This window comes from Pimephales promelas, chromosome 21, assembly GCF_988280905.1.
Source record: "Pimephales promelas chromosome 21, fPimPro1.hap1.1, whole genome shotgun sequence".
Lineage (NCBI taxonomy): Eukaryota > Metazoa > Chordata > Actinopteri > Cypriniformes > Leuciscidae > Pimephales > Pimephales promelas.
In genome coordinates, this window is record NC_142789.1 from 23,358,645 (window position 1) to 23,373,614 (window position 14,970).

At 37.3% G+C, this 14,970-nt stretch overlaps 1 protein-coding gene across 14 annotated transcripts in view; it reads left to right on the forward strand.

Moving 5' to 3' along the window:
- cacna1ab (calcium voltage-gated channel subunit alpha1 Ab) overlaps positions 1-14,970 on the forward strand; it is a 127,085-nt gene that overhangs the window by 23,353 nt on the left and 88,762 nt on the right. For all 14 annotated transcript variants that reach the window (XM_089124800.1, XM_089124801.1, XM_089124789.1 and 11 more), the window contains exon 3: positions 2,473-2,738. In XM_089124800.1, the coding sequence (XP_088980926.1) occupies positions 2,473-2,738 (266 nt within the window). The remainder of the gene's footprint in view (positions 1-2,472; positions 2,739-14,970) is intronic.

Genomic DNA, 14,970 nt, shown 5'->3' on the forward strand with positions numbered 1-14,970 from the left:
ATATATTTAAAGGATATTGCATTTAATTTGACTAATTTTACTATGTAAAAATGGTGGAACTTACCTCATAAAATTAGGGAAAATATTTAAATTAGATTTAAATGTTTATATACTGTATAGGAAGTAAAAGAAAATGATAAACGTATATAAAATAGCTTAGAAGTAAATTGCTTTATAGTTTATGGGCAAAGGGACATTCACAGAATTCAGTTTAAACTATTAACATTAGTTTAAATTTTATTTAAACGATCTCTTCTTAATTATATTATGCATGGCCATTCAAACATATGTGGTCGGTAATATTTTTTTGAAAGATGTATCTTGTGCTCACCAGGCCTGCATTTATTTAATAAAAAAATTCTGGAAAAACAGTGATATTGGGAAATATTATTACAATTTAAAATAACTGTTTGTTTTCTTCGTTGAATATATTAAAAAAATAATTTATTCCTGTGATGCCACATGATCCTTCAGAAACCATTCTAATAGGCTGATTTGATGGTCAAGACACATTTATTATCAATGTTGAAAATTGTTGTGCTGCTTAATATTTTTGTGGAAACTGTGAATCATTTATTCAGGGTTTTCTTTTTTTAGGATTTGATTAATAGAAAAGAACATCAATTATTTGAAATATCTTTTGTAAAAATGGGGGGGAAAAAACTCACTGACCCCAAACTTTTTGAAAATTTTGTCCACTAGAGATCCATTATGTTGCATTCATATTGTTTAGTTGATGTTTATAGCATTGTTTTTGTGTAGTGTGTTTACCGGTGATGTTTTATGCTACTTTAACAAAATATGGATTCCATTCCACTCTTATGTGGACATTTACATATTTTAATTGGTCCAAACGATTATATTGATACTTTAATGACCTACAAAAAAATATACAATTACCAAAATGCTAATGTTTGAAATGTTCATGTAAACACTGTTTAATTCAGTGTAGTGAGTAACATTTAATGTTTAATAAAGCCACTGTAAAGTCCCCACAAATCCATACTTGGTCAACAAGTACACACTCCCTCTTCCGGAAAAGTGTATGACTCAGACACAATACGTATTGAGAGATATGAATCCATCCATCGCCTTTGAATAATGTCGCGTCTCACACGGTTTGCCAGAAGAAGCAAAATGGCACGCACTGTTCGGTTGAGTCTTGTCTTGGCCATAAGGAGGAGTGAGCTGGAGGATAAGCGAATCGCTACGGGGACGCGCGTCATGTGCTGCAAGGCTTGAGCACGAGCGTTAAATTGATCAGATGCTCTAAACCCGCCAGCTGATCTGAAGAGGATTGCGCTCGAGACCCCGCGTCTCCGTTTCATTTTCTCCGCCAAAAATAAAACTTTTAAATCCGAAATAATCGGTCGTCGTCCACTGAGGCGACAGAAAAACCCTGAGGCGGAGCATTTTAGGGGGGCTTCAGGCGATGGGTGCCTCTTGGTTCCTCTCGGTTACCACAGAAGATGCGAGCTCGAGCTTCAATCCACGCGCTCCGGCGCCTCTCCAAAACTGATTATGCTCATTTCAACGACCACCGTCGGATTCTTCGCGTCTTGGATTTGTCTACGAGTTCTGGAGTATAGATGATAAATGTTTTTAGTGAGGAATTGAGGGAGAAACCGCAAGAGATCATCATTATATCTTGACATGGTGTTTTTTGTTTTCCCAGCGCGCGCTCACGCCCACCATATAGGACCGATATGGCTCTAAAAAAGCAGATAAACTTAAATTACTAAAATCAACCAATGTGACCGAGGTGTGGATTTTTTTGGGGAAGTCCCGTTGTCTGCATTTGCGAGTGTAATTCGTGAGTTTGGCGGAGGGGAGTCTGAATTTTGCCATAGTAGCCTATACCAAACATTGCGGATACCACAGAAATAAATTAATAATTAAAAGGTTTTCACCATTTTTATATTCTATTTTCGTCTTGTGGATGTGAAAAACAAGCAAAAAAGAATGCAAATCCTCAGAAAGACGTAGACCTGATATAGTTGATGCTATTTTACATGCAATTTATTAACGCAATTATGCTAAAAGGGTCTGTATGCACACCTTGCGAATGGCAAGACGACCCACACCGAGCTGTTGAGACGGGAAATACTTCTTAAAATGTGGATCCCACCCTCCCGAGGAAGATAATTTGTCGACATTTTATCTCTTTATGTTTGACTATTTGTTTGACTATTTGTTGAGCTGATTGCACCATTGAAAGGACAGGCTACTCCATCTATCCATCCATCAATCTCGTTATCTGAGTCCCTTTTTGGCGCTGACACGCTCTCACACATTTCCCCAACTACTGATCTTGTTTGGTGCTTTATGATGGACATTTCTTAACCATGAAGATCAGATCTGAATGTCTGTGTGCTCTGTGCTGAGGCTGATGGGGTGTAATGTGGTGTTGTCACCCTGAGACTTCACCCCCTTCTCGGCTGCTTCGTAACGATTGGCGTTTGGTGTCTACAGAATGGCTCGGTTCGGAGACGAAGTGCCGGCCAGGTACGGCGGCGGGGGCTCCGGTCAGGGGGGACCCGGCCGCGGCGGCAGCAGGCAGGGCGGCCCGCCAGGGGCCCAGAGGATGTACAAGCAATCGATGGCCCAGAGAGCCCGGACCATGGCCCTCTACAACCCGATCCCGGTCCGACAGAACTGCCTGACGGTCAACCGCTCTCTGTTTCTCTTCAGTGAAGACAACATAATTCGAAAATACGCCAAAAAGATCACCGAATGGCCATATCCTTTACTAAACCCAGATACGAGGGCCCCTGGGAACAGGTACAGATTTGTAAAATGTTATAGGTTGGTGATGGCTCTTTCACTGCCCCCTGCTTGATGTTGCCTCCATTCCTCCTTCTAGACATCTCTAATGTAAGTTAATTATTAATCCAAATCATTAATTAAGCACAAAGGATGTAATGATTAATATTAAAACGCTACTTTTTTATACATTTAGTTATTTATCATTGGTTGTAAAATATTTTGAGATGCTGAGCAACAGTCCCAGCACCAGATTTCTCCTTTTTTTTTTTTTTTGATGTACCATAATATTTCCCTTTGGTTTGGATTTTAGGACAAATACCATTTTTAATACCATGGTATTGTTTTAAACACCTTAAAGTTGCATGTAAATGAGATAAATTCAGTAATGTGGTACACCAAAGCACCATGTTGTTATCATTTGAAAGATTTGTGGGCTTAACTTCTTTTTGGATGTGCTGCAATGTTCAGCAAAGCTAATTTAGACATTTTGAACATGTTTTTTCTCACCTAATTATAATTAATATTATTTGTGTAATATTAAATTTTCTATAGAACGTCTTGGAGTATTTTTAAACCACGAGTTTAAAGTACCATGGTACTACCCCAGTACTTTACCCAGTAAAGAGGGAGGTGGTTGCCAGGGTGGGCTAGGCTCGCATTGTACCCCCCCCGCCCCACCCCCAACCCTCGTGAAGCCAGGCCTGATGTGCATGTGTTTTCATATCCATGTGTAAGCATGTGTTACGTGTGCAGGTCTGTGTTCAGAGACCTGCGGCTGTGTGGGTGTGCGTGGTTTCCCGCTGGCTGGGATTGGCGGAGTGTGCAAGTGACTGTTTGAGTGCCTGTGTGAGTGTGGAGGGGGGCTGCTGATGTCAGCACATGAGCTTTAATGGAGCCTTGCAGTGTGGAGCGAAAAAACAAGAAGAGAGAGGAAGTTGCATTTCAATACTGTGTGTGCACAGTTGAGTAAACCACATCAAGTGGTGGCTCCGTCAGAATTGGCCTGGTAGTCCAGATTACATGAAAAGCGAGAGTATCGAATTGTGAAAAATTATAATGCGCATAAGTAGTTTCAGTCAGTAAGATCATACATTTTCCTCTGGTTTCACAGACAAGGCTTAAGGCTAGACCTGGACAAAAATGCATGATTGAGCGGTTTTAAATGAAAGCAACTTGCACTGACAGACATTTCTTAAAATATGCAGTGCCGTTGTTTTCTCTCAAGATGCACACCAGTAATGTTTTAACGTTTACAAAATCTACTTAGATGTCTCAATTCAACTAATCCTGGTGTAATCCAAGCCCTGTCTGTGAAACGGGCCATTGATTTTGAAGACAAAAAGTGGTAGTTCACATAAAAATGACAATTTATTAATTAGCCTTTATGACCTTTTTACTTCTGTGGAACACAAAAGATTGGAACCCATTGACTTTCATTGTATGAACAAAAGACCTGGAGACTTCAAAATATCCTTTTTTTGTTTCACAGAATAACTCAAATGTGTGGAACAACATGAGGTTGATTAAATAATGACTGCATTTTTTGTCCATTAAAGATTTCATGCATCTAGTATTCTTTACTTCTGCTTGTCATTTACCAAAATTATTACATTAAAAGGTACTTGCAGAACATTTTTTTTTTTTTTACAAGAAATGTCTTCTTATAAACTGAAGGCTCGCTAAAGAATGTAATAGTTAAAGAGTACGATCCCTGAATCGGTAAAGTTCCCTTTCACATTGAACCTTCAACTTTTGGGACATCGACTAGGCCAACACTATTCTCTTTCCCTGTGCATACACTTATGCGGAAAGACATGGATCAGTGCAATGCAATAGTAACTTTAATTGATCAGTTCTTCTATCATGATCGGTAGACTGCCATGAGTTAAGGTGTACGATAATTTCTCTAATATTAGCTTTACTGTTTCAGAGAAGGTACTAATGCTAATGTATACTCCATCTCTTGGAGAGTTGTCACAATCTCTGTAGACTAGAGGTTATTCAAAGAACTGGACAGGGCAGCTATTGTGATAACAGCCTTTCTCTGCGACCGTTTGGTTTTTAGTCGGCAGCAAAACTTTCTATTGGTCAGTTTTCTTAGCTCAGTATGTTGGCTGGCTGTTTATAACTTCTTTTTTCAACCGAGTGCTAATAGTTTGGTAAAACGGTGCGATGGTAGAGGTGTTAGACTGTTTTAAAAATACTCTGTCGGAATGATGAGTTTATAAGGTCTTTGCTTGTATGAGTGCCAGTAAAAAAAAAGTCCCTCATACTCTCATGCTCCTACGCCTCCCCTTTCCTTTTGCCATCTCTCTCTCTCTCTCTCTCTCTCTCTCTGATTCTCTCAGACCATCTGCTCATTCTCTCTGTTGTCTGTATGGTGGTGGTGCTTCCTGGGGTTCTGTTGGACTCACTGGGCATGAACATGTGAGAGGAAATGGTAAAAGAATGGAAAAAGAGTGATCTGGGGAGGTACAGTCATTTCTGTCCTTTTGGACATGCGTGCATGTGTGATGCAAGTGAAACAGATTTGTAGCTATTTGACCAAAGATAGCATCATAGAGACCAAGCACATGGTGTTCATTTTAAGAGCATGGCGGGGTTTTTTTAGATGACAGTTAAAGGTCAGTTTGATCAGTCATAACTCATCCCAGAATTAAAAGATAAATATTCGAATGTAAAGAAAATTAAGCTGTTATGTTAGGATTTTTCAAGTTTTTTTTTGTTGCATATTGACGTTTGAATGACAGTTAAGCACATCTCCTATCAAATTATCCTTTTCCTAAATGCAAATAAACAGTATTCTTTTTTTACTCTACTGTAATGCTGAAAAAATATTAATTTAATTTATAGAATTACTTATAGACCATTTCACAAGATGTAAACAACACTGGTCCAGAAGCACTTCCTGTTTCAGTTTTTTAACACTACATAAAAGCTGGGATAAAAAACAACCAACAGAACATTTAAAACTGAATCAAAAAGTTAAACAAACATCTTTAAGATGTTTTCTTTACATGTGAAATAAAGAAAACAGCTACAAACTGAAACAGGAAGTGCTTCTGGACCAGTGTTGTTTACATCTTGTGAAATGGTCTATATACACTTAATTTGCTTGTGGTAGTAGTTGTACTGCATGTCTTTAAAATAATATTAATGAAACATATAATTTTACTACATTTTTAAATGTAATACAATAAAAAAATTACTAAATTGTGAAAGTAAGTCACGATTAAGAATATTGAGAAGGGGAAAGCCGGGTAACATACACCCATTAAGGTTCTTTATAGACATTTTTATTAATATTTTGAAATAGATTTTATTTTTTAATGTTACATTTGTATATTTGTCAATATTATTTGTTATGTTTAAATTATTTTAGTTTAGTTTTAATTTTAAAATTATTATTTTTAGTTTTTAAGTGTCCTATTATGCTTTTTTTTTTTTTTTTTTTTTACATTTTCTATACTTTCTTTTCTTTAAAGACAAATCAAAAAGTTCACTCAAAAGGGAGTTATTCTCTATATCATTAAGTACTTTTTCTGAACTCCCTGAAACCCCTTGATTGTAGTCTTGAGTTTTATTCCAGGAACATAAACGTCACAATATCCCTCATTTAAATAATTCTCAGCCAAGTTACACACATACTGTAAAAGGGGCAAGGCCTGTTTGAGTTGCATTAGTAGTGTACTAAAACTGGCGGTTATGGTAAGGGGCGTGACATTTCCGAAACACTCTCAAAGCAGTTAACCAACCAATCACAACACACCAATCCAGCTGACCAATCAAAGCACATCACATTTTTCAGAAGGTGGAGCTTCATAGAGACAGGAATTAAACGGGTTTGCCCGAAACCAACTATAGTCGCAAGTTCCTTTATCAACACAATTCAACTGAACTTGCAACCATAGTTGGTTAACAATGCTTTTGAGAAACGCACCCCAGAGCGTTACTGACAGACCGGTAAGACAGGTGCTGCAACAGTTTAAATATGTGAAAAAATATTTTTTTTGAGCACTCAAGCATTAAAAATGAAATAAAGACTTTGTAAAAGTGCGTAATAGGTCCCCTTAAGTAAATAAAAAAAAAACCTGAATGTGACCTGGACATGTTTTTTTTTTCCTTGCTTCAATTACCTTATGTTAGTAGTGACATGGTCACATTTACTGTAATAGTAAGTCCTTGCATGGATGGATGCAGTGACGTGTAATTACAGAAGAATAGGGGTTTGTAAATGTTTCGGCTGGTTTCACACTTTGGCCTTGTGTCCAAGCTGAATGGAGATTGTGCATCAGCAGTAACATACAGTGGAGGGATCATTGCTGGGTGAGTGGAGACTTGGTAGGGCGGCACAGCCTGTGGCATCAAACACACAAGCACACGCACAAGAACTAAGGCAGCTAAAACAGTGACACCTGTTCTGTAGGATCAATCTCCTCAGGAGACCAAAGGAAAAAGGAAACGGGCCAGGACTCAGCACCAGCCTATGGCATCACACACACACACACACACACACAAACACACCATGTGGGACATTCACGCTCCAGTGTGCAATTGTAGAGACACACAAGAAATGGATACATGCTCACACTCGCACACCCACACACACATACCAGATACCAGACACTAAATCCATTGCTTTTCTCTGGCTAGAGAACACAATCTGGCTCTCCGCTGCAGTGCAGAGTAGAAGGGATACAACATAGTTTGAGGAGAAGAAGCATCTAATGGGTTGTGTGTGTATGTGCATCTGACTGTTACTCAAAGTGTACGGAAAACATCACAATGCACTTCACAATGACCATGTTTATTGTGTAACCATCTTAGACACACACACACACACTCTCTCTCCCACACATATTCATATTGAAATTTTCTTTTTTGCTTCCCAGTTGGACATTTCCTTCCTTATTGCCATAACCTTTAGGTACCCTCTGCTGGTAAAAGGTCTTTTTTATGAATACCAAATAATGTTTTTTTTATTAATATTATTAATTTTGTTGTCCTGCTGACGCATTTGCCCTTCTATTAGGAGGAAGTAAGTCCAAGAAAGCTTTGAGATCATAACCTTTTTGCAGCTCCCATAATGCTTTGCTAAACCACATTTAGATGCTTGGCTGGACCCAGGTTGTAGTTGGTTGGATCTCAGTAGATTTGAGACTGTGATTTGATATAATTTAATATTGGGTATTTATCAGTTATCTCCTTGTGGTATATACCAGTGATCGGTGGAAGTGCCATTTTTAAGTTTACGAGTTAATCACTGTGCCACAACCCATATACCCCCCCCCCCATATGTATAAATACACATAATAATACACATAAACCTATTTTGAATTTTAATAATGGCTAACATACAGTATAAATTGTACAGAACCTTAAATATTTCTAAAGCAATTTTTTTATAAAATTTGTTTTCAATTTGTCAAAATCCTTTTTTCAGGTTTAAATTCGACTTTGATGAACAGGTTTCCAATGGGCCTGATCGGATAGCTATCTGTTTTGTTAAAATTGCTCCATTTACACTTGGCAACATAAATGTGTCTCCGCAAAACCAATACAAAGTTAATCATCAATTCCTGCGCTATATGCAAATTAGACGGATTTAAACCGTTATATTAAATTGTGAAATTTCACAATATTTCTGTTTTTACTGTGTTTTTAATCATAAGAGATTTCTTTTGAGGAAATTGCATAGAGGTTTCAACTGCATATCTGCTTTTAAATCTCCCAGGATGTCTTGACACACACAGAAGACTTCAATTGCATCGCTGTAGACAATTTTTGTTTGTTTCTTCTCAGTAATGGACAAAAAAAGTCTAATTTCTTGTCTGAGGTAATTGATTGATTCTCATAGTTGATAAAGCTTAAGTTGCTTTGAACATGGAACAATCCTCTCTTGTATGTGTGTGTTTCAGTGGGTAGAGAGAGATAGAGAGATTCAAGAGTTCTTTCCATTGTCTGGCATGATGTGTTGGACGTGAGCCATTGGCTGTTGTCCAAAGTAGCTGTATGGCCTTAGTGTCACTGCTGTCACTGTAAGGAAAGTCTCACCTTATGAGCTCCCATGTTCCCTCTTTAGTTTACTGTGTCTTATGGTTAAAGACAAAGTTCGGATTTTATCGGCGGTTCTAAAGTGATGGTTCACAAAAAACTGACGTTGCATTGACATTGCTATGTTCGTGTCCACCAAAGTGCTTTTTTGCGCGGCTGGCGTATTTTTTCCCAGTTGTTTTCAATGGGAATGCCGCGTTTTTAAAACGGCAGGAGCGTTATGCCACATTCAGTGCCTATTTCACGCTTTTTACCAGTCGCCGAGAGTTGAAAAATGTTTAACTTTGGGTAAAACGCAGAACTCATCACTGTCAGCCGTCCAATCACAGTAGAGGACAAATACCACACCGAACAATCATCACATTCTACTTTTACAACGTCAACACATGGCAACAACAAGCATAATAACAGAACAAAATAATTTAAAACAACAGCCAGAGCAAATGCTTTACGCCGTATCGACATTTTATATAGAAACAAACTATCTGTGAGATGAGATACTAGTAACACTTCAGTGGATATCCAGTATCATAGCAAGCAAAGCATCTCAACTGGAAAAAAAACGTTTGGTGGACAAGCGGCTTTAGGTTTCGTTTCATGACGACTAAGCAAATAACAACATGGATTCAGTCTGTTTCTTTCTGGCTTCATAAGACTTGGAATATTGGTTGGCAAAATCCAGTCATTCCAGTCAAACTCCCAGTGATAAGCAATTTTAACATAGTATTGTCATTAAATCAGTGTAGATGGGCCAAAATAAAACTATTAAAATATCAAGTAAATAAGTGACGGGCTACTTGGTGCCACAGCGACACCCAAAAAGTATTGCTATACCACGATACTCAATATGTTGTCCCACGGTGAGTCATTTTTCTCTGTTGCACCTACACAAAATTTGAGGGTTCCCCCACCTGACAAATCCCACTTTAACCACTGCCTGTATCCACCCTAAATAGTACAGTTTGGGGCAGATATTATGCGAATTGGGTTGCAAAGAGTGCAACATATGATAAGTCGTCACAGTTTGATGCCAAAAAGCGATGACAAATAGCTAGTTCATGTATTTTAGGTAGACAAAGATGTTGTGAGCCCAGTTGCTTGATAAGATCAGCAAAGCGAAAGAGAGAGATATACAGAAGAATGGAAAACAGGGAGCAGATGCTGCTGGTTTTGTTGTTTTGTTTATTTAACAGCCTCTTCTGTGCTTTTCTGTTCTATCAGCATGATATTTATTGGCCTTTCAACCAGGCACCATGTTTGCAGCAAGTTTGTTCATGTTACAGGCTTATGTGTGTTTTGTACCAATGCCCCTTTTCCATGTGATTTAAAAGTGCCCTTGCCTCAGGTTTCCCACATTCGCTTTGGACTGTTTCTGGCCCTGGTTTTATATCTCTGCCCACTGGGCATGAGCAGTCCTGTTAAATATCACAGTGTGTGCTGTGAAGCATTTCCTGATTCTTTGTCATGTACGCTTTTGGCTCCTCTCCTCTTCTTAATGTTCCTCTCATTATGAAACCATGCGACTGTAAGAACATCTCAGTACGTGGCAGAAAACAAACCCTCCGCCACTGATGACTGAATGAGACTGGAGGTACTGTGATATTGCCCCCGTACTTGGTCAGGAGCCATGTTTTCATCTGTGCCCTGAATCGATCAAATAGATATCCAGCCTAATTGTTATTTTGTGATTAAAACACTGCATTAATGAGAGGATACTAATAGGAGTGCTTATGCAAGGGAGGGTAATGATAATAATTATTCTGATGACAGTGTGATTTGGCATTACAGGGGCTGCTTAGGAGAAACTGAAAGCGCAGGAAAAAAGGGAGAGGCAAGGGTGAGGAGGGAAAGAAAAATGAGTAGAGGTGGAGGAAGAGACTGTGTGTGTATTCATATCAGTTTGCATTAATGTAGAGCCGATCATCCATTTATTCTATCAATTTATCACTGTATCACTCCATTCCAATGTTTTATCATGCTATTCATCATTTTATCATTCTATCTCTCGTTCTACTGTTTGTGATGTCATTTGTTGTACCGTTCTATCTATCTATAGTTCTAACATTTTATTATTGTTCATTCTATTGTTTGTTCTATCATAATATTTCTCCATTGTTCATTTTATCCATCCATCCATCCATCCATCCAAATCTTTGTTATATCGGTATATCATTGTCTGTCATTCTAGCTATCATTTTATCTATCATTTGTTTTATTGATCATTTTTTCATTTTGTCTGTATGTCTGGCCATTTGTCTGTCTGTATCTAATATGTTTATCTGTCATCCTTGCTCACATTATTCTCTCATTCTCAGAGTATTCTCTATTCCTCAAAAGTACAAATGTCGTGTCTCGTGTGCGAGAATCCTCACAATAAGGAATTTTGTGTGAGGGTGAAAATGTTTGCCATGTAGATTGTCCTCATGTTCAAGTTCTTGCGAATTCACCTCACTGACCAACAGAAAGCTGCTTGGTTTGAAAGTGCTTCATACATCTCTACACAATGGACAAGGGAAAATAATGGACACTTTTTCAGCTAATGTGACCACATCTTTACTGACCCTAATCTTCTGAACATTACTGTGCGTTTTAAGGAAAAGGAATGTATTTTGAAGTTGAAATATTATCTGGACTTCAATTTAATTCGCAGCTCAAACAGAGCCAATTAATAAAGTCCCTCAAGTGATTGCTCTATCGTAGCTCAGGTATGGTATATAACAGAAAAGTATCAGCTTTGTTTGAGATCATTTTCTTATAATTCTGTTAGAGAAATAAAATTGGAAACACATGAGACCTATGTCTACTTAACGTAAAAGTTAATTACTTGGCTCAGAAAATGTGATCTTTGGAGTATTTGGTTTTGTAGACTTGTAGACATCATAGCATATCTGAGCATGGTTTGAGATATTATCAGAACATTTCTTGTCAAACTAAAGGAGACTCTCAAGAAAAAATTTTATGAAGCAGAAGACTTTGCTTTTCATTTTATCTTGGTGTTCTCTCAGAGAGCGATTTTGATATATTAAATAGATCTCCGTTGTGATTTTTCTTTCCTGCAGATGCTGTAGTTGTTCATTTATTCGTGTTGTGTCAGTGTGTGTTCATGCAGGTTTGACCAGGTTGGTGTGTTCTGACATAGCTAACATGTGATTTGGCGCGACAGCCCCCTCTCATAGATCAAACAGCTCTGAAATAAAAGTGTGCACTAGTGAGAAGTCACAGCTAAGTCTGTGCAAGTGAGAAGTCCTCTTGCCCTCATAAAAATACACACACATTATGCAATCTAAGCATTGGATGACAGTGAATGAGAAACAGAGGAACTGTACAGATATGCAGTAGTATTTTACAGTATAACTATATCAAATATTGGTACAGATCAGTGTTAGTATACTATATATATGATTATATATTTGTATTACTGTAAGGACTTAACAGTCTCCTTTATATATATATATATATATATATATATATATATATATACTGTATATATATTATAATATTCATTCATTGTTGTAAGAGCTATGCCTTTTCATACAGCCACACAGGCCATCACAATATGCTGGAGATTTTATTTCCACTGAGACAAATAGGTTGAATGTATAATGTATACATGAATTAGGATGCATGCTAGTAGTTTGTAGTCACACACACATACACACTGCAAGTCAGATGTAAAGATCACCATGGTCTGATGATTGCTATTGATTCTGACTTTATATAGCTGTTTTTGGTTACCATGGTAACTCGGTGGGTCTACCCCTGCAGTAGCACACGAAGCCAGCACATACACGCACAGACGGAGATGGAAGGAAGTATCTAGGGGATGCAAGCACACTCAATGCAGTATACAATACCTTTTAAAGATGGGGGTGAAGAAAGGGAAGTGTGTTAGAGACAGAGAGAGAGAGGCATCAGCTTTCCATGTATCCTTCAGGGAGCAATGTGTATGATACATGCAAGTTGATTGCATGTACATTGCATGTACATTTGATTGAGAGTGAGAAGTCACAATACACTGTCATATGATCAATAAAGGGGATGGGTGGTGATAGCCAGATGGCAACAGAAAGATTGCAGGTTTAGTCCCATGAACTGCACAGTTAGACCCCCCGTCGCTGCTCTGCCTTTGTGTAGGGTGTTTGACCCCAGCTTAATGGAGGGCACGTGACCCTGCAATTAGTGAACTACAAGTGGAGATGATTTGGATAAAAATCATCAGTTAAATGCATGGCAGAAACAAATTTTCCTAATCAGTGTTTGTCTGGTTTTCCTTTTAAAATGTCTAAGCATCCTTAACGTGAGATAAATATACTTGAAAATGAAAATATGAAGTTTGAGTAACTGAAGCCTAAATCTTATTAAATATTGTTAGAGTAATGCTTAAAGAAGTGAATCAAAATGGACAAATATTGACCTTTGAAATGATTTCACTCCAGTGGAGTCATAGTCATTTAGCATGTGTTTTTACTGTGTATTAATTACTACAACGGTCTTCCTGCAGTAACCTAGGATTAAGTCTTGTGCTGGAGGGCACAGTGGTAATGAGGACAGTGATTTCGGTAAGTCTGCAGTTCATGGGTCACAGCAAGCTGGGATCAGGCTATTAAACTATATCTGTAACCATTATAATATCAAAGCCATAAACTGTCTATTTAGTGGAATATTTATAGTATTATATTTCTCAGCATAACTCATCCCACACTTTTGTGCTATTGACATAATCTATTCTTGAAATTGTGTGGCTTGTGAAGAGAGGTATGCGGGTTTTTTTCTAAGTGATCAGACTTTTTCATCTGGTGAAAAATCAAACATTATTATGTATTTTTGTATCTTATGTTCATCGAAGCTGCGGTGAATTTTACAATTTAAAATAACTGTTTTATATTTGAATATACTAAATATATTTAAAATAGAATTTAAATGTATTCCTGTGATTTAAAAGCAGTCATATGATTATTCAGAAATCATTGTAAAATGCTGATTTGGTGCTCAAGAAATGTTTCTTATTGTTATCAATGTTGGAAACAGTTGTGATGCTTAATTTTTTTGTGGAAACAGGGCTTGACGCATACTTTTTCCCCAGAGCATATGTGCTCCTAATTTGAACTTTAGGGGTGCAATGAAAATGTATTATTTTATTTTTTTTATATATATATATAAAGGGATACGGGAAAATTATGTATATTCTAAACATTAAATTAACTGCCATATAAAGCGTATTTTGTAACAAAATACCAATAAACAGAAAAAATAAAGTTCTGCATAATGCAGGACTTTTATTTAAACAAGGCCCAAAATACACTGGGACGAATTTTTTTTAAAATGTCTTTACTTCTTCCAGATATACAAGGGAGATCTAATATGCATACTTACAAACATTTAAAACATATTACAATGCAAAAGTTAAGTAAAGTAAACATGTTTAAAGTAAACACAAAATTTATTAACCATAAATAATATACGTGGTATTAATTGATTGCAAACTGCTCTGAAACCGTAAGCCTGTAGAATAAGCAACCGTGCAGCATTTTGACTTTGAACGTGCAGCACTCATTTTTATTGAAGTAAATCATTGTCAAAAATCACTTTAGGCTGTATCACGATTCCCGTTTTCTGGCCTCAAATTTAAGACCTCTTAAATGATAATTGAGAATTGTATTATATCGTAAGTTGCCCATAAGTTATGCCCCTAAATTTGACAAAAATGACTTATACGTTAAATACATTTTACTGTTCACACAGATCTATTTTTAGTCGTAGATGCAATTAAAAGCCCTTTGGAAATAATCTTGTCAAAACTGCTTTGTTTAAACAGACACAATACTTGATGATGTGAATAAAATATTCAAATGCATTAGAGCAGCATAAAGATGATGTTGATCATCTCTGTGGCATTCTTTCCAAACATATTGGTTGCACATGTTTGTGGACAGCAGCTAATACTCTGATGGGAACAGTCACAGTCATCAATATCTGTCAAGTGTCTTTAGAGATCCCAGAGGTCAAACCTTCGATTCACTAATCCCTCCGTGAATGTGTCGAGATTTAATGGGCTGAAATTGCATTCGTACTAAACAAGTTGCGTATTCTAGAAATCTCAGCTGTGATTATCAGTTGCGTGACATTTTGCAGTATAAAATGTAGTTTAAT